Genomic DNA, 19,412 nt, shown 5'->3' on the forward strand with positions numbered 1-19,412 from the left:
TTTTGCTTAGATGATCTGTCCATTTCAGTGAGGGGGGTGTTAAAGTCCCCTACTATTATAGTATTGTTGTCGATGTGTTTTTTTGATCTTGTTATTAATTGGCTTATATACTTGGCTGCTCCCATGTTAGGGGCATAGATATTTACAATTGTTAGATCTTGTTGGATAGACTCTTTAAGTATGATGTAATGTCCTTCCTCATCTCTCATTACAGTCTTTGGTTTAAAATCTAATTTGTCTGGTACAAGGATTGCCACCCCAGCTTTCTTTTGATGTCCATTAGCATGGTAAATGGTTTTCCACCCCCTCACTTTCAATCTAGGGGTGTCTTTGGGTCTAAAATGAGTCTCTTGCAGACAGCATATCAATGGGGCTTGTTTTTTTTATCCAATCTGATAGCCTGTGTCTTTTGATTGGGGCATTTAGCCCATTTACATTCAGGGTAACTATTGAAAGATATGAATTAAGTGCCATTGTATTGAGTGTAAGGTGACTGTTACTGTATGTTGTCTCTGTTCCTTTCTGGTCTATGTTAGTTTTTGGCTCTCTCTTTGCTTAGAGGACCCCTTTCAATGTTTCTTGTAGGGCTGGTTTCATGTTTGCAAATTCTTTTAGTTTTTGTTTGTCCTGGAAGCTTTTTATCTCTCCTTCTATTTTCAGTGACAGCCTAACTGGATATAGTATTCTTGGCTGCATATTTTTCTCATTTAGTGTTCTGAATATATCATGCCAGTCCTTTCTGGCCTGCCAGGTCTCTTTGGGTAGGTCTGCTGTCAATCTAATGTTTCTACTGTTGTAGGTTACAGACCTCTTGTCCTGAGCTGCTTTCAGGATTTTCTCTTTGTCTCTGAGACTGGTTTTACTAATAGATGTTGGGGTGTTGACCTATTTTTATTGATTTTGAGGGGGGTTCTCTGTGCCTCCTGGATTTTGATGCCTGTTTCCTTCCCCAAATTAGAGAAGTTCTCTGCTATAATTTCTCCAATATACTTTCTGCCCCCCTCTTTCTTTCTTTCTTCTTCTGGGATCCCAATTATTCTAATGTTTCATCTTATGGTATCACTTATCTCTCGAATTCTGTCCTCGTGATCCAGTAGGTGTTTATTTCTCTTTTTCTCAGCTGCTTTGGTCTCCATCGTTTGGTCTTCTATATCACTAATTCTCTCTTCTACTTCATTTATCCTAGCAGTCAGAGCCTCCATTTTTGATTGCACCTCATTAATAGCCTTTTTGATTTCGACTTGGTTAGATTTTAGTTCTTTTATTCTCCAGAAAGTGATTCTCTGGTATCTTCCCTGCTTTTTTCAAGCCCAGTTAGTGTCTTTATAATCGTCATTCTGAACTCTAGTTCCGACATCTTACTAATGTATTGATTAGGTCCTTAGCAGTCAGTACTGCCTCTTGTTCTTTTTTTTGAGGTGAGTTTTTCCATCTCTTCATTTTGTCCAGAGGAGAATAGATGAATGAGAGAACAAAATGCTAACAGGGTAACAACAACCCCAGAAAAATACACACTAAACAAATCAGAAGAGACCTGAAATACAGAGGAAAAGAAAGGGGAAGAAAGGGAAAAAGAAAAAAAAAAGAATATGATCAAATATGATCAGGCTGGTGAATAGATCAGTGCCACACACTAGATTTTGGGCGTATTTTGGTCTGTTAGATGAAACTGCCTCCCTAAAATTTTAAAGAAAAACTTGTATGTACAAAAATTAGGGTATATACAATGAAGGGATAGAATATGATTATAAGCGTGAATATTGAAAAAGATTTTATAGAAGGAATTGATAAGATGGTGTTGAAAAAAGAAGGAAGAGAAATTAAAAAAAAAAAAGGGAGAGAATGTGATCAGGCAGGAGACTAGAACAAAGCCATACACTAGAGATTTAAGGTATATTTGGTCTGTTAGAAGAAACTGTATCCCAAAATTTTAAAGATATACCAAAAATAAGGTTAACTACTATGAAGGAATAGAATATGGCTCTAAAAATGAAACATAAAAAAGATTTTAAAAAAATGGATTGATAAGATGTTGGTTGAAAAAGGGAAAAAAACATAGAAAAAAAAGAAAATTAAAAAAATTAACTTTGAAAGACTGCAGAATCATGGGAAAAATGGCCATGAATTCTATGTGCTGTATTCCCCTAGCTCTGGAGTTCTGCCATTCTCTTTGATCAGTAAACTTGGTCTTGGCTGGCTGTTCTTGCTGATCTTCTGGGGGAGGGGCCTGTTACCCTGGTTCTCAAATGTCTTTGTCCGAGGCGGAATTGCCCCGCTCTTGCCCGGGCCAGGCTAAGTAATCTGCTCAGGTTTGCTCTCGGGAGCTTTTGTTCCCTGCAAGCTTTCCATTCAGTTTTGGAGGACAAGAGTGAAAGTAGCGGCCTCCCAGTCTCCGCCCCAGAGGAGCCAAGAACTGGGGGCCCCACTCCTCAGTGAGCCCCCAGAGAAAAGCAGTCAATCACTCCTGTCTCCCCGGTCTCCAGCCACACTCTGTGCTCACATGGCCTGTGACTGAGAGTTTCTGTCTTTGGCACGCGACCCCGTTTACAGTCTTCAAACCCAGCAGATCCCTGCGGTGTGTCCCCACGCCACTTCTCCCAGGGGAGGAAGGGGAGTCTCCCCGGATCTGCCGCTGGTTGGGTCCCTGCTGGAAGAGCAGTGGCCCGACTGTGCCGCAGATCACGGGTTATGGCAACCCCGATCTGAGAGCCCACTCCTCGGCTCTGTCTTTGCAGCCAGCTTACCCCCTCCAATATCTGGGAGCTCTGTACTCAGGCCCCCCTGTCTTTCTGTGACTCCGTGCTCACCTGGCCTGTGACCCAGCGTTTCTATCTCTGGCTCACGACCCCGTGTGGAGTCTTAAAACCCAGCAGATCCCTGCGGTGCGCTCCTGCGCCACTCTTCCCGGGGGAGGAAGGGGAGTCTCCCCGGATCTGCTGCTTGTTGGGTCCCTGCTTCTACAAAGTGATCACTTTTCTGTTCAGAGAGTTGCTACTATTCTTCGGTCTCCTGTTCAGTTTGTAGGTGTTCAGAATGGTTTGATACCTATCTAGCTGAATTCCTGGGACCAGATGAAATTTAGGTCTCCTCCTCTTCCACCATCTTGCCTTTCAAATAAATCTGGAAAAAAAAAAAAAAGACTAATATCCTTCATACGTTAAAAAAAACTCTTAAAAATGGAGGAAGTAAAGACCAAAATTGATAGAAAAACAGGCAGGAACCATGCATAGCTCACAAAAATATATATAAAATGGACCTTAAAGATATGGAAAGATTTTCCACTTGACTCATTATGTTAGAAATGCAAATTAAAATTACACTGAGTCGTCATTTCTCATCTGGCAGATTGGCAAAAAATTAACAACTTGAAAACATTTTCCGTTGGTAAGTCTGGCAAAGCAGACTGTCTCATAAATTGCTGGGAAGGGCATATGGTAATTTCTAAGACTAAGTGGGTATTATTTACATGTGAACCCAGCAGTGTACCTTTCAGGTATTTATACTGAAGATACACTTCTCATCATTCAAAATTATAGACGTTCAAGGTTACTACTGTTGTGTTATTTGCAATTGCAAAATAATGTAGGCAGCCTGAATTTAATGTAAGCAACACATGGGAGATAAGTTGAGTAAACTTTGGGACCTCCACACAGTAGAGTCCTAGGCAGGAAAAAGAGCGAGCGTGATCTCTATGAACTGATAGGAAGCAATTCTCAGGATATATTGTTAAGTGAAGAAATCTGAAGTGCTAAAGAGTATTTGTAGTAGGTTACTTTCCTTCTTAGACAGAAGTGGGAATTAAAAAGATATACATGTATCTACTCATTTCTGTAATATACACATGAGAGATAAATCAGAAAATGAGATTAATGACAGGGTGAGTAGAATTAGGGTGGAAGGGAGTGACATTAGTCTATGTTAATGTTTACATATTAAAGAAAAGATTGAGGGAAAACCTTTAAGATGGAATAAAAACAAATGAACCTGTGTTTCAAATGAATAACTTTTAAAGACAGTATTTTGACTATATACCTTTAGTCCAGCGACGAATAGTTGTAAAGCAGTACTGAATTTTAGTTTTTGTTTTGTTTGCAGTAATAGGGGGTTTTCTGAAACCAGTTACTCTGTATTTAAGGATTAAGTAAGTTCATTTTGAGGATAATGGGAGTCCAATATCTACTGTAGGAGAAAGGAGTTCTGAATATGGTAAGGGGCAAATTAGAATGAAACCCATGGTTGAATTGGATTAGAATTAGTTATTAATATGAACTCAGTGTTTTCATACTACTTTTAGAAATGGGTGTGTGTGTGTCTGTGGATTTCCTAGCTCTGTCCTCTAGGACAGCTTTTTAGAAGCAAGCTTACCTTCACCTCCCCCCCACCTCCCCCAAGGAATCTGAGCCCTTTGGAGAAATGGCTGATTCTGGGCTTGGGCCAAGAAAAATTACAAGATGAACCTGCAAGTAAGGTAATTCCAGAATGTAACATAGTGCTCAAAGAGCAATGGAGAAACATCAAGTGGCACAGCACCCTCCTTGAATGAGCTCTCACTGGCAAATATGGGGCAATTTAAACATAAAATAATGATGGCAAAGATTACAATCCACATAATAAAACAAGAATTCCTAAGTTCATACTTGTGGATGATGTAAATAAATGGGAAAGACAAGAGAGCTCTCTGATAGTAGAATTCTAGCTAATAAATGGGGTGAGGGAAATCCCCGTTCAGCAGCTATCAAGGCAATAATTGCGTCAGGTAAGAATCATGAATGCTAAAGCTAGTGGGTGAAAATTTGATGAAAAATAGGATTTTTACATAATTTCTAAGTATTTCCCCACAGTATACTTATTTTACAGGGGAGAAACCTGCATATATCACCACCATTAATGGCCAAATTGACATTATGTGCACCCCCTCCCCTTTTTTTAAGTAGGCTCCATGCTCAGCATGGAGCCCAACACCGGGCTTGAACCCATGATCCTGAGTTCAAGACCTGAGATGAGATCAAGAGTCAGACACTAAACTGAGCCAACCAGGTGCCCCCATTATGTGCCTTTTGATGTGATTTACTGAGAGGGTCACTTTTGTGATACTCTGCCAAAAATGATTACCCTGACATTAAATATGAAGAAACATTAAACCCAAATGGAAGGCAAATAACCAAATGATCAGTCTGTGGTCTTCAAAGATGTCATGATCATGAAGAAAAGGACTGAGGGGGGAGAATTATAGCAGGCTAAGTGATGTGACTACTAGAAGCAACTGCTGCTCTTGGGTTAGATTCTAGAACCAGATTTTTGTTGCTATAAAGAGTGTTACTGGAATAACTGGCAATATTTGAACAAGGTTTTATAGTAGCTAGTAGTATTAGTTTCCTGATTTTGACAATCTCACTGCAGTTTTATGATAATGTCCTTGTTCTTAGGAGGTACATACTGAGGTACTTAGAAGTAAAGAGGCATCTTGTCTGTAACTTACTCTCAAATAGTTCAGGAGAAAAATTGTGTGCATAGACATACATATGTAGAGAGAAAAATATATATGTGTATATATAAATAAATTTACATTTATATATATATAAATATATATAAATAGGAAAGAGAGGAGATGTAGGTGGGGACAGAGAGGGAACGGTAAAACGTATGTGGTAAAATGTTAAATGGAGATACACTTTTTTTACTGTTCTGGAAATTTTTATGTAAGTTTGAAATGATTTCAAAATAAGGTTAAAAGAGTAAAATAATGCCAAATTCAAATAGAACCTTTAAAAAAGGGTGCACTGGTTTCTCCTCCCCAGCAGGGAGGAGGCACTGCCATGCCTGCATCCTTGCAGACCCCGCGGTGGGTGGGGGCTCTCCACCTCTGTCATTCTGTAATGTAGCTGTATCTCGTTCTTTATCATTTTGAGCTCAGGTGTAAATTTATCCCTGCAGGTTGTTGATGAGCGAGAATTTTTTGAGATCATGCCCAATTATGCCAAGAACATCGTTGTTGGTTTTGCAAGAATGAATGGGAGGACCGTTGGAATTGTTGGCAACCAACCTAAGGTGGCCTCAGGTAGGCGGGAGAGGCTCTCACCAACCTCGGGTGGCAGCTGGGGGCCGGGGCTGCCTGGGCTCACAGTGTTTGTCTTCTGCCTTTTCCTCAGAGGAGCCTTCCATGGCCAGAGAAGAAACTCCGATAGATGTTGTTATAAAAGCTCTTTTCTCTTTTAATGTTCATATCTCAAAATGCTTCTTTCATACTTTAATTTTTTTAAGGCTTATAGATAACTTTCTTTTTTCGAGTTCAGAAGGTCTTTACTTTTTCAGAGGTCTGCTTTCTGTCTCCTGCTGGTTAGATTTATGTCTCACCCACTAAACTATAAGCTCCATGAGGGCAGGGTGTCCTAGCCATCATTTTACCTCCAGTGTCTTCAGGGGTGTCCAGGACACGGTGGGTGATGAGTTAACAGCATCTTCCCGTGTCTGTGCCCCACAGCCTTCTGGGGAGATGGCCAGAGCTGAGCTACGGCCAGCCAGGTCATGGGGACTCATCCATGGCTGTGCTCTGGGTACAGTTGGAAGTGTGGCATGGGGACTGTAGACACTGCTTTTCTCCTATTTTCCTTCTTAGGTTTGTTTTGAATCCCTGTGTAGGAGAAATACGCCCTCCCTTATTGGCCCAGCTTCATCTTTTGTTTCTGTCATGGCAATTTTACCTTGTCTTTAGAAAAAAGTGTATTTTTTTTTTAACAATATTTTTTATCACGGTAAAAAAAAATATATGTGTGTGTATAAATAACAAAGTTTGCCTTTTTAACCAATTTTAAGGGTATAATGTAGTGGCATTAATTACATTCACACTGTTTGCAGCCATTACCACTATCTTCCAGAAATTTTTCAAGTAGAAAAAGACTCCCTTTCCACCTTACCGACACACCTTGATAATGCCTTTTCCTCAGAGGAGCCCTCCATCGTCAGAGAAGAAACTCCGATAGATGTTGTTGTAAATCTCCTTTCTATGAATTTACCTATTCTAGGAATCCTGTGTGAGTGGAATCATGTTGTAGTTGTCTTTTTGTGTCTAATTTATTTTACTTAGCATAATGTTTTCAAGGTTCATCAATGTGGTAGCATGTATCAGAACTTCATTTTAACTTTTCACAGCTAAGTAATAGTCCATCGTACATGTATACCACATTCATCTGTGATGGACACTTGGTTTGTTTCCAGCTTTTGGCTGTTGCGACATCGGTATGCAAGTATCTATCTGAATCTCCTTTTTCAGTTCTTTTGGGTATACACCTAGGAGTGGAATTATTGAGTCATATGGTAATTTTATGTTTACTTTGAGGAAACACCATACTGTTTTCCACAGTGACTGCGCTGTTTTACATTCTCACTAGCAATGCATGGGGTTCCAGTTACATCTCACTGTCTCCAGCACTTATTTTCTGCTATGTTTTGATAAATAGCTATCCTAATGGGTGATTTTCATTTAAATTTCCCTAATAATTAGTGATGTTGAGCATCTTTTCATGTGCTTATTGGCCATTTGTAGGTCTTCTTTGGAGAAATATCTATTAGATTCCTTTGTGCATTTTTAATTTTTTTTATTTGACAGAATGAGAGAGAGCAAGCACAATCAGGGGGAGTGACAGAGGGATAGGGAGAAGCAGGCTCCCTGCTGAGCAAGGAGCCTGATGGCTCGATCCCAGGACTCTGGGATCATGACCTGAGCCAAAGGCAGCCGCCTAACCGACTGAGCCACCCAGGCGCCCCTCCTTTGTGCATTTTTAATTATTTGTTTCTGAATTGTTGGAGTGCTTTATATTTTGGATATTAAAGCCTTATCAGCTATATGATTTGCAAATATTTCCTCCCATTCTGTAGTTTGTCTTTTCACTTTCTTGATAATGTCATTTGGTGTACAAAAATTTTAAAATTTGATGAAGTCCAATATATCTTTGTTGTTGTTTGTGCTTGGTAGGGTACCTGTTGACAAGTCCAGTGTCATGAAGCTTTCTCCCTATGTTTTCTTTTAGGAATTTTATGCTTTTAGCTTTTACATTTTATTTTGATCAATTTTGAGTATATTTTTACATATCATGTGAGTTAAGGGTCCAACTTTATTCTTTTGATGTAGAAATCCAGTTATCCCAGCACCCATTTGTTGAACAGATTGTTCTTCCCTATTGAATATCTTGGTATCCTTGTCGAAAATCAGTGGGCTGTAGATGTGTGGGTTTTTTCCTGGACTCTTAATACTATTTAATTGGTCTGTTTAGGTTTATCCACATGCTGGTTTTCATTACTGTAGTTTCGTGTAGTAGGTTTTAATATTGAGAACTGTGAGCCTTCTCAAGTTGTTTTTAAAGATTGGTTTGGCTTTTTGGGATCCTTGCAGTTGCATATGAATTTGAAGATTGGCTTTTAGATTTCTGCAAAAAAAGGATGTTGGAATTTTGATAGAGATTGCATTGAATCTGCAGATCACTTTAGGTAGTAAGATGTTTCGACCTGTGAGCATAGGGTATCTTTCCATTTATTTTGGTCTTTTATTTCTTTCAGTAATGTTTTGTAGTCTTTAGTGTACAAGTCTTTCACCTCTTGGTTAAATTTACTCTTACATGTTTTATTCTCTTAGATACTATTATAAATGGAATTGCTTTCTCGATTTCCTTTTTGGATTGTTCGTTATTAGAAAGACAACTACACAACTGATTTTTGTTTGTTGATCATGCAACCTGCAACTTTGCAGAGCTTATTAGCTTTACTAGCCTTCTTGTGGATTCTCTGGGATATTATATAGGATCATATTTTTTTACAAAAAAGGTATTTTTACTCTCTCTCCAATTTGGATACCTTTGACTGTTTTTTTCTTGTCTAGTTACTCTGATTAGAATATCCAGCACACTGTTGAATAGCATTGGTGAAAGCAGGCATCCTTATTTTGTTCCTGATCTTAGGGGGAGAACTTTGTCTTTCACCACTGAATATGTTAACTGTGGGTTTTTCATAAATGCCCTTCCTCGTTGTGAGAAAATTTCCTTCTTTCCTAGTTTTCTGAGTGTTGTTTTTTTTAATCTTGAAAGGTTGATAGATTTTGTCAAATCCCTTGTCTGTGGCATTTGAAATGATAGTGTAGTTTTTGTCCTTCATTCTGTTAATGTGGTGTGTTATGTTGATTGATATTTTGTATGTTGAACCACTTCTGCATTACTGGAGTATATCCGACTTGGTCATGGTATATAATCCTTTTTATAAAATAAATTTTATTTTTTGGAGCTCTTTAGTTTCACAGAAAAATTAAGTGAAGACTACAGAGTTCCCATATAGTAGGCTCTGCTATCACACATGCACAGCTTACGTCACTATCAATATGTGGAACCAGAGGGGTACATTTGTTACAACTGATGAATGTACATTGACACACCAGGAGTTTCTCTTGTTCTGCATTCTCACCAGGATTTGGTCTTGTCAGTGTTCTGGATTTTGGCCATTCTCATAGATGTGTATGTATCTCATAGATATATGTATGTATCTCATAGATGTATCTCATTTTAATTTGCATTTCTCTGATGACATGATGTCGAGCATCTTATCATGTGCTCATTTGCCATCTGTATGTTTTTGTTTCCTTTGGTGAGGTGTCTGTTCAGATCTTTAGTCCCTCCCCCCCCTTTTTTATCTTTAGCTCATTTTTAAAATCAGGTTTTCTTTTTCTTTTTCTTTTCTTTCTTTCTTTTTTTTTTTTTAAGATTTTATTTATTTGACAGAGACACAGTGAGAGCGGGGAACACAAGCAGGGGGAGTGGGAGAGGGAGAAGCAGGATTCCCACTGAGCAGGGAGCCCGATGTAAGGCTCGTTCCCAGGACCCCGGGATCGTGACCCGAGCTGAAGGCAGATGCTTAACCAATTGGAGCCACCCAGGCGCCCCTTAATCAGGTTTTCTTATTGTTGAGTTTTAAGAGCTTTCTGTATACATTAGATAGCAGTTCCTTTATCACATGTATATTTTGCAAATACTTTCTCCCAGACTGTGGTTATCTTTTCATTTCTCTAGAAAGTGTCATTTGCAGAGCAGAAGTTTTTAATTATAATGAGGTCAACTTACCAGTTATTTTTTTCATAGATCATGCCTTTGGTAGAAAGATACCACCATACCCAAGGTTATTTGTTTTTCTCCTATGTTATCTTCTAGGCGTTTTAGAGTTTTGTGTTTTATATTCAGGTCTCTGGATCCATTTTGAGTTAATTTTCATAAAAAGTGTAAGGTTTGTGTCTAGATTAATTCTTTTGCTTGTGGACATCAAGTTGTTCCAGCACTATTCGTTGAAAAATGATCTTTCTTCCATTGTATTGCCTTTGTTTTTTTATTTTTATTTTTTTTGGTCAAAGATCAGTTGATTACATTTATGTGGGTCTACTTCTGGTTCCTCTGTTCTGTTCCATTCATCTATTTGTTTGTTCCTTCACCAGTACCACACGTCTTGATTACTTAGCTTTATAGTAAGTCTTGCAGTTAGGTATTGTCAGTCCTTCAACTATATTTTGTCCTTCAATATTGTGTTGGCTGTTCTGGGGTTTTTGCCCCTCAATATACTCTTTAGAATCAGCCTGTCAACATCCACTAAATAACTTGTTGGGATTTTGATTGGAATAGTGTTATATCTAGAGATCAAGTTGGAAATACCTGACCTCTTGATGATATTGAGTCTTCCTATCCATAAACATGGAATATGTCTCCATTTATTTAATTCTTCCATTTTGTTCATCAGAGTTGTATAGTCTTCCTCATATAGATCTTATAATGTGTTTTATTAGATTTATGCCTCTGTATTTCTTTTTTGGTTAGTGGGTGCTAATGTAAATGGTACTGTGTTCTTAGTTTCAAATTCACTACTGGTATATAGGAAAGTGATTAACTTTTGTTTATTAACTTTGTATCCTGCAACCTTGTTATAATTGCTTATTAGTTTCAGCAGTGTTTTTGCAATTCTTTAGGGTTTTCTACATAGATTATTAGGTTATCTGTGAACAAAGACAGTTTGATTTCTTCCTTCCCAGTCTGTGTACCTTTTGTATATTTTCTTGTTTTATTGGATTAGCTAGGACTTGCAGTACAGTTTTGAAAAGTAGTGGAGAAGGGGGCATTTTTGCCTTGTACCTGATCTTAGTGGGAAAGCTTCTAGTTTTTCACCATTATGCATGATGTTAGCTGTAGATTTTTGGTTAGATGATCTTTATCAAGTTGAGAAGTTGCCCTTGTAGTCCTAGTATTGCTTTTTCTCTATTTACTTACATGTTCGTGTGATTTTTCTTCTTTAGCCTGTTGATGCAGTGGATTACATGAATTGATTTTCAAACGTTGAATCTGCCTACCTGTGATAAATCCCACTTGGAAGTGGTATACAATTATTTTTATAACATTGCTGGATTTGATTTGCTAATATTTTGTTGAGGATTCATATGTCTGTGTTCACGAGAGACATTGGTCTGTAGTTTTCTTGTAATGTCTTTGGTTTTGGTAATAGCGTAATGCTGGCCTCATAGAATTACTTAGGAAGTATTCCCTCTGATCTGTCTTCTGGGAGAGATTGTAGAGAATTGGTATAATTTCTTAAATGTTTTGGAGAATTCACCAGTAAAACTTTCTGGGCTGCATTTGTTTTTTAAATCACATAAGAAATAAAAAAATGGTATTACAAATCAAAAATGTGGAGTGCCTGACTGGCTCAGTTGGTTAAGTGTCTGTCTTCGGCTTGGCTCATGATGTCAGGGTCCTGGGATCGAGCCCTATGTTGGGCTCCTTGCTCCCCGGGGAGCCTGCTGCTTCCTCTCCCTCTGCCTGCATCTACCCCTGCTTGTTTTTGCTCTCTCTCTGTCAAATAAATAAATAAAATCTTAAAAAAATATATATATAATACTGGCTTTTACATTTCCCCATGTAGTTACCTTTACTAGAGATCTTTATTTCTTCATACAGTTGTGTGGTACTGTCTAGTATTTTTTCCATTTCAACCTGAAGGATTCCCTTTACCATTTCTTGTAGGGGAGGCCTAGTGGTAATGAACTCTTCAGCTTTGATCTTGGAGTGTCTTACTTTGTCCCTTATTTTTCAAGGACAGTTTGCCAAACATGGAGTTCTTGGTTGACAGTTTTATTCTTTCAATGCTCTAAGTCATCCCGTTGTCTTTTGGCCTTCATGGTTTTTCTACTCAGAAATCAATTGATAATCTTACTGAGGATCTCTTGTATATGGTGAGTCACTTCTGTCTTGCTACTTTCAAGATTCTGTCTTTATCTTTTAGTAATTTGATGATAATGTGGCTTAGTGGGGGGTCTGTTTGTGTTCTACTTAGTTTCTTGGATTTGTCGCTTCATGTTTTACATAAAATTTGGGAAGTTTCTGGACATTATTTCTTCAAATAATCTCTGTCCCTTTTTTCTCTTCTCCCTCTGGTGTTGCCTTGCTGCATATGTTGGTTCAAATGATGGTATTTCATAGGTCTCTTAGTTTCTATTAACTTCATTTTTTCTTTTCTTTTTGCTCAGACTGGATAATTTAAATTATCTTCAGGTTTCCTGATCCTTTCTTCTGTTTTCTCAAATCTGCTATTGAACCCCTGTAATTTTTTTTTTCCCCAATTATGGTAGTTTTCAGCCCCAGAATTTGTTTGGTTTCTTTTTATGATTTCTTTCTTTTTGATATTCTCATTTTGTTCATACATTGTTTCCTGATTTTTAAATATCTTTGTTCATGTTTTTCTTTGCGTCTTTGGCCATATTTAAGACAGTTATTTTAAAGTCTTTGTCTAGGGGCATCTGGGTGGCTAAGTTGGTTAAGCGTCTGCCTTCGGCTCAGGTCATGATCCCAGGGTCCTGGGGTCGAGTCCTATGCTGGGCTCCCTGCTCTGCGGGGAGCCTGCTTCTCCCTCTCTGCCCTCCCCTCCAACTTGTGCGTGTGCTCTCTCGTGTTCTCTGTCTCTCTTTCTCTCAAATCTTAAAAAAAAAAATAAAGTCTTGGGGTGCCTGGGTGGCTCAGTCAGTTAAGTGTCTGCCTTTGGCTCAGGTCATGATCCCAGGGTCCTTGGATTGAGCCCCAAGTCAGGCTCCCTGCTCTCTGGGGAGCCTGCTTCTTCCTCTCCCTCTGCTTGCCACTCCACCTACTTGTGCGTGCGCGTGCTCGCTCTCTCTCTCTGTCAAATAAATAAATAAATTTTAAACAAAGTCTTTGTCTAGTAAGTTCAGTGTCTGGGCTTCTTCAGGGACAGATTCTGTCAATTTGTTTGACTGTTTTCCTGTTTCTTTGTAAGCTTTATTATTTTTTGTTGAAAACTAGACATTTGAATATTGTGGTAACTCTGGAAATCATATTTTCTTTCCTAGGTTTTGTTGTGGTTGATCATTGAATGCTGTAGTAGTCCATTTGTCTAGTCACTTTTCCTGATTATTTTTGCAGACTATATTCCTTGCTGTATGTGGTCACTGAAGTTTCTTTTCCTTAGCTTGTATCCAGCTGGCATTTTGACAGAGATACCCTTGAACACCAGGTGCTAAAACAGACAAACAAAACACCTCTTCTAGTCTTTGAGAACTGGCTCTGTGCTGGGGCTCTTTTTCAACACTTAGCCAGACTTAAACTGAGCTTAGGGATCAGCCCAAGGTTAACTCTTAAGATCTTTGTAGGTTATTTGTTTTGTAATGTGTTTTCATTTTCATTCATCTTCAGGTATTTCCTTTTCTCAGGTCTTTTCTGAGCATGCATCTGGTTCTAGGCATATCTGTGTCTTTCTGAAATCCCCTGTATACATAGATGTTCTTGAGTGCCCTAATTTCCCAAAGAAACTGTTTTTTTTTTCTCCTAGGCCTTAGGTGATTGAAGCATAATCTTTTGCCTCAGATATCTGCAGATTGTTCCTTTGTTTTTGAACAATGTCTGCCACTTTTCTGGCCTGGGTGAGTTCCAGGTTAGGTGAAACAGATGAAAGTCCGTCTTTCAGACAAGTTAAAACAGACCTATGTGATAATTTGTGACTGAGGTCTTCTCTAGAACTAGGGAGACTGTGGGGCAAGTGTAATTAAGAACACCAACAAGGCTTTACTACTATTTTTAAGTTGCCTTTTTTCTTGATTTTCTTTTGATTGTTGTAAACCTTCACTTATTCCAGAGTTTCTGCTTGTTTTGTTATGTTTCTGTTGGAGGATAGGAGGTTGGAGCTGCCCACTCCACCATTTTGTTGTTTAAAAAAAGTGTTTAAAGTCAGGAATTCACACCCGTTGAAAATTGTATTTTGTTCTTCCAATAAGTTCATAACTGTCCATACATTCTTTTAGTTTCTCCTTTTAGCTTTGTCAGTCCCTGGCACAGTCTTTGTCAGTCCCTCGCACAGACTTCACATGGTTTCTTGTGTCTGCTTTAAGATCTTTCTCAACCCGTGACTACCTCTGCAGGTACAGGTTGACTTTCATAGGCTCACTTTTTAAGAAACTGCTTTGCTTGTCCTGGAAATTTTCTCTATAAATAGCCAGGACGTCTATCCCAGGGGCCCTCCCCAGCTCTGGCTGGAGCCTGAACACTTGATTCCATTGTGGTTCCTTGACTTCTCTTTTTCTTGGCTTAAAAATTCTTTGTGATGTTTATGGAGGGCAAGATGTGGAAGTTCAGTAGGTTACTGCTTTTTTGAAGAAAGCTTTGTTTTATTGAATTCTTCATTCCCTGTACTAAAAGCCCACTTCAGAGGCTCAGATAGGGAGCTTCTGTTCTGGTTCTCATTTTTTCTTATAGGAATTAGCCAAGGCTCTTTGGACACTCTCTGGGTGCCAGGCTCTCTGTACAGCCCTGGGACTAGGCCTAAGATGCTAAGACCAGGCCTCTGGACATGGGGCCCATTCTGTGGCAGCTTGGGGCTGCAGGCTTTCCATTTCTGTTCATTTCCCCAATGATTACATATTGTTTTGCTTGTCAGTGCTCATCTTTCTTTTCAGTTTGATTTTGAGTGTAGCCTCTGGGTACTTTTTGCAGTTTCTTAATTTAGAATTGTTTTTTTTCTAGGACTTATCACTCAGATTCTTTATTTCAGATCATTAACATAGATTTTGAATAGAAAGGAAAGAAAGGAGATTTAAAACATTTTTCTTTTATTGAGTTATAATTTACACACAATAAAATATACAGCTTTCAAATGCTCATTTTGATAGGTTTTGACAATTTGACAATTGTATACAACCTTGTTATCACCGTCCAGAACTAGATATAGAACATTTCTGTCATCTCAGGAAATGCATTTAGCAAGAGAGAAGTTTTACCTGTTTTTCTTTTCTGAGTTGTTTCTTTTTCATGATTTCTAGCATTCTTTATATATTTTGAATGTGAGTCCTTTGTCAGATATGTGTATTGCAAATACTTTTTTCCTGATTAGTGACTTATTTATTCAGTAAATTAATGGTGTCTTTTGACTCACATTATTTTATTTTATTTTATTTTTTTAAAGATTTTATTTATTTATTTGACAGAGAGAGACACAGCGAGAGCAGGAACATAAGCAGGGGGAGTGGGAGAGGGAGAAGCAGGCTCTCCGCTGAGCAGGGAGCCCAGTGCGGGGCTCGACCCCAGGACCCCGAGATCATGACGTGAGCCGAAGGCAGATGCTTAACGACTGAGCCACCCAGGCGCCCCATTGACTCACATTATTTTAAACATCTGATGAAGCCCCATTTATCAGTGTTTTTTATTTATGATTAGAGCTTTTGTGTCTTTTCCAAGAAATCTTTGCCTACTACAAGGGTGCAAAGATAGTCCAATATTATTGCCTAGTTTTGTAGTTCTGGGTTTTATATTAAGGTCTGTGATCTATTTTGAATGGATTTTTGTATATAGTTTATAGTGTGAAACAGTCTAATTTCATGTGTGTGTGTGTGTTTTTGTTTTTCTTTAAGATACAGATAATTGTTTCATCACCATTTGTTAAGAAGACTTCCTTTCCACATTGAATTGTTTTGGTGTCTGGTCTAAAATCAGTTGTGTGGTTCTATTTCTTCACAATGTATCCTGTTTCATTGTCATTTTGTCTGCCTTTATGCCTTTGCCATATTGCCTTGATTTTTGCAGCTTTGTAGTTCTCAGTGGTTCTCAACTTGGGGTACTATCAGGATCCTGGGGACATATGACAGTGTTGGAAACATTTTTGGTTGTCACAGGTGTGGATTCTGGGGGGGGAGTGGGTGCTACTGGCATCTCGTGGGTGGAGGTCAGAGATGCTGCTAAACATCCTATACACACAAGACAAACTCCGACAACAAAGAATTATCCAGTCCAAAATGTTGTTAGTGCTGAGGCTGAGAAACCGTGCTTTGTAAGTCTTGGAAAGTCAACTAGTGTAAGTCTTCCAATTAAAAAAAAAAACTGTTTCAACTATTGTTTCCTTTGTATTACCATTTGAATTTTAGAATCTGCTTATCAATTTCTATAAGAGAATGCCTATGATTTTGATAGTAATTGCTTGAAAATATAGGTCTGTTCAGTATGCTAGCTTAGTAAACTTTAAATCTAAGATAATTAAATAGTATATAATATTTAATAGTATACAATTAATTATAATTATATAACAATATATATTTTATTCATTCATTATATATCATTTTATAATATATTATTAATATCCATTAATAATTAGTAATATTTAGTATATAATTAAAATTGTAGACAATTAGAAATTTAGTTTCTTGGTTGTAGTAGCTGTATTTCAAGTGCTTAATAGCTCTAGTGACTATCATGTTGAATAGTACAGTCAGAGAACATTCCTAGAAAGTTCTTTTGACCAGCACTGGTATAAATCACTTTGGGAATTTACCCATTCTTCTGATCCATGGGTGTATAAGTGTTTTGTTTTGTTTTTTTTTTGTAGATACTCAAATTATGAAAATTCCACTGTACTCCTAGGCTACTGCTAGCTTTTTTTTTTTTTTTTTTAAGATTTATTTATTTTAGAGAGCAAGCGCGTGAGCAGGGGGAGGGGCAGTGGGAGAGAAAGAGAGAGACTCTCAAGCAGGTTCCGTGCTCAGTGTGGAGCCAACACCAGGGTTGATCTCATCACCTGGAGATCATGACCTCAGCTGAAACCAAGAGTTGGTTGCTTAATCGACTGAGCCACCCAGGTGCCCCACTGCTAGTTTTGAGTCATGACTGAATATTGAATGTTGTCAGATCTTTCTTTCTATTGAGAAGACTATATGGTTTTTCTCCTTTATTTAGTATAATTTCATTGGTTTTCATGTGTTAGATCAACTTTGACTTCTTGGGATAAACCCCATTTGGTTAGGATGCGTTTGTGTTTTTATATATTGCTGGATTTGATTTGGTAATATCTTAGGAATTTTTGCATCTGTGTTCATAAGGGAGTTTGGTCTCCATTCTTAAGATGTCCTTATTTTGTTTTGGTATCAGGGTAATGTGGCTTCATACAGTATGTTGGGAACTATTCTAGGAGAGGAGATACACTAGTAACTGAGCTCTTACTCTGTGCCACTTTACAGATACCATCTCCTTTAATCCTTACAACTATGGTAGGAGGTAGTAACATCCCAACTTTGCAGGTGAGGAACCTCAGGCTCAGAAAGGGAAAGTAAATTCCCAAGGGCACATAGGTATAACTGGTAAGCCAGAATCTGATTCCAAGCTACGGGGAGTCTCTAAGAAGAGCAGCCCTTGAATGATACCTCCCACTATTGGTTCCATGTGGGGAAGTCAGGCTGTACCCAAGGTGGCGGCAGTCCTTCAGCTTATGAGGCAGAGTCTTGCTGCCTGCGATAGGCTGTGCTCCCAGCAAGAGAGCCTGTGCCCTCAGAGCCGAGGCCACTCCTGGATGGGTTCTCCTGTCTTCCCTGTTTTTCCTGGAGTGTAAGCGTTCCCCTTTACATTCCCTGATGAGGAAACTTTGATGCCTCCATAAAAATCAGCTCTGGATGGTTGCTGAGGGTACAATCCCATGTGGGTGGAACTGGAAATTGCCCAGAAGCTCAGCATGGATAATCCCTCTCATTCTAGGATGTTTGGATATTAATTCATCTGTGAAAGGGGCTCGTTTTGTCCGATTCTGTGATGCATTCAATATTCCACTCATCACTTTTGTTGATGTCCCTGGCTTTCTGCCCGGTAAGTCATTGACAGAACTGGGGGCTAGGAGAGGTGGTTTTGCCCGGTAAGGCACCCACTTTATTTGGAGGTTTTCTTGGAAAATTCTCTAAGGATTTGTGACATCTCTGTATTCTAGGTGTCTGGAAGATGGGCTGTGGGGTGGGGGTGGCTCTCGGCCCTTCGGGGAGCAGGGGAAGACCTCATAGCTGAGAGTGGCAGTCAAACCTTGTGAGGACTTTTGTATCTAGTTACTCTTCCTCATGATCTAGGCACAGCCCAGGAATACGGAGGCATCATCCGGCATGGTGCCAAGCTTCTCTACGCATTTGCTGAGGCAACTGTACCCAAAGTTACAGTCATCACCAGGAAGGTGAGGAACTTGTATCAGAGGCTGGGAGTCCATTCCTGGCAGCTTGGCCATGTTTGGAGGTCTGGCCAAGAGCTTCAGGAGGGCTGGGAAAAGGAGTATACCTTGCTCATCCTTAAAAAGATCTTTTGAGGGCAGCATTTTTATGTCGATGGTCATGTCTGGGAACTGAAAGCATTAGTGGGAAAAAGCCAGAAAAGACAGTGAACATAAACTGTGAAAGGCCTCTGGGTTGTGTCCAGGTATTCTCAGCTCTGGCTTCCTGGCCTCAGAGACATTGGGCCTTCAGTAGCCCAGGAAGGCTCTTCTCTTTTGTCCTCATTTCACTTGGCTTCCTAGGATGTTTCAGGGCATGATCTGTTTGATTTAGGCTCTAACATTCAGCATTTGGGTCTGTTCCAGGCATATGGTGGTGCCTATGATGTCATGAGTTCCAAGCACCTTTGTGGTGATATCAACTATGCCTGGCCTACAGCAGAGATTGCAGTCATGGGAGCAAAGGTGAGGGCTTCTAGCTTTCCCTTTGCCTGGGTCCGGGTACTGCACTGTCCCAGCAGGAGCTCATAGGTGGGAAATGTTGGAGAGAGGCTAGGACCCCTCGGATGGGCCAGGATTCCACGGAGTTGGGGCCTAGACCTTGAGAAGTCTCCCACCTTGAGCCCCAGGGCCAGCTCTGGCTCCTGTCCTGCACTTGCACTTCAGGCACATGCTGGTATCTTCATGCTCAGGGTGAGAGGCCCCTGAGGGGGTTTTGAGATTATCAGTAAAGGGGAAAGGGTTGAGTAAGCTGAACTAGTCTTTGGGAGGATTGGATATTGCCTGTAACTCCATCTCCTCTCTCGGGGTAGGGGGGTGGGGTGGCTAGAGCCATTCCTTTTAGCCCATAGAAGCTGAACCGTAGTTCTGACCCCTGGTGACCCCTG

The 19,412-nt window shown here is 39.4% G+C and overlaps 1 protein-coding gene across 4 annotated transcripts in view; it reads left to right on the plus strand.

Annotated features, from left to right (window-relative positions):
* The window catches only part of PCCB (propionyl-CoA carboxylase subunit beta), a 91,535-nt gene that overhangs the window by 69,550 nt on the left and 2,573 nt on the right, over positions 1-19,412 (plus strand). For 3 of the 4 annotated variants that reach the window (XM_006727913.3, XM_081826809.1, XM_081826813.1), the window contains 4 exons: positions 5,935-6,058; positions 18,033-18,140; positions 18,392-18,492; positions 18,892-18,990. In XM_006727913.3, coding sequence (XP_006727976.1) covers positions 5,935-6,058; positions 18,033-18,140; positions 18,392-18,492; positions 18,892-18,990 — 432 coding nt within the window. The remainder of the gene's footprint in view (positions 1-5,934; positions 6,059-18,032; positions 18,141-18,391; positions 18,493-18,891; positions 18,991-19,412) is intronic. The other variant, XM_031035199.2, reaches the window with a different exon arrangement.

The sequence above is a fragment of the Leptonychotes weddellii genome, chromosome 1 (assembly GCF_054177405.1).
Source record: "Leptonychotes weddellii isolate Sample4059 chromosome 1, ASM5417740v2, whole genome shotgun sequence".
NCBI classification, from domain to species: Eukaryota; Metazoa; Chordata; class Mammalia; order Carnivora; family Phocidae; genus Leptonychotes; species Leptonychotes weddellii.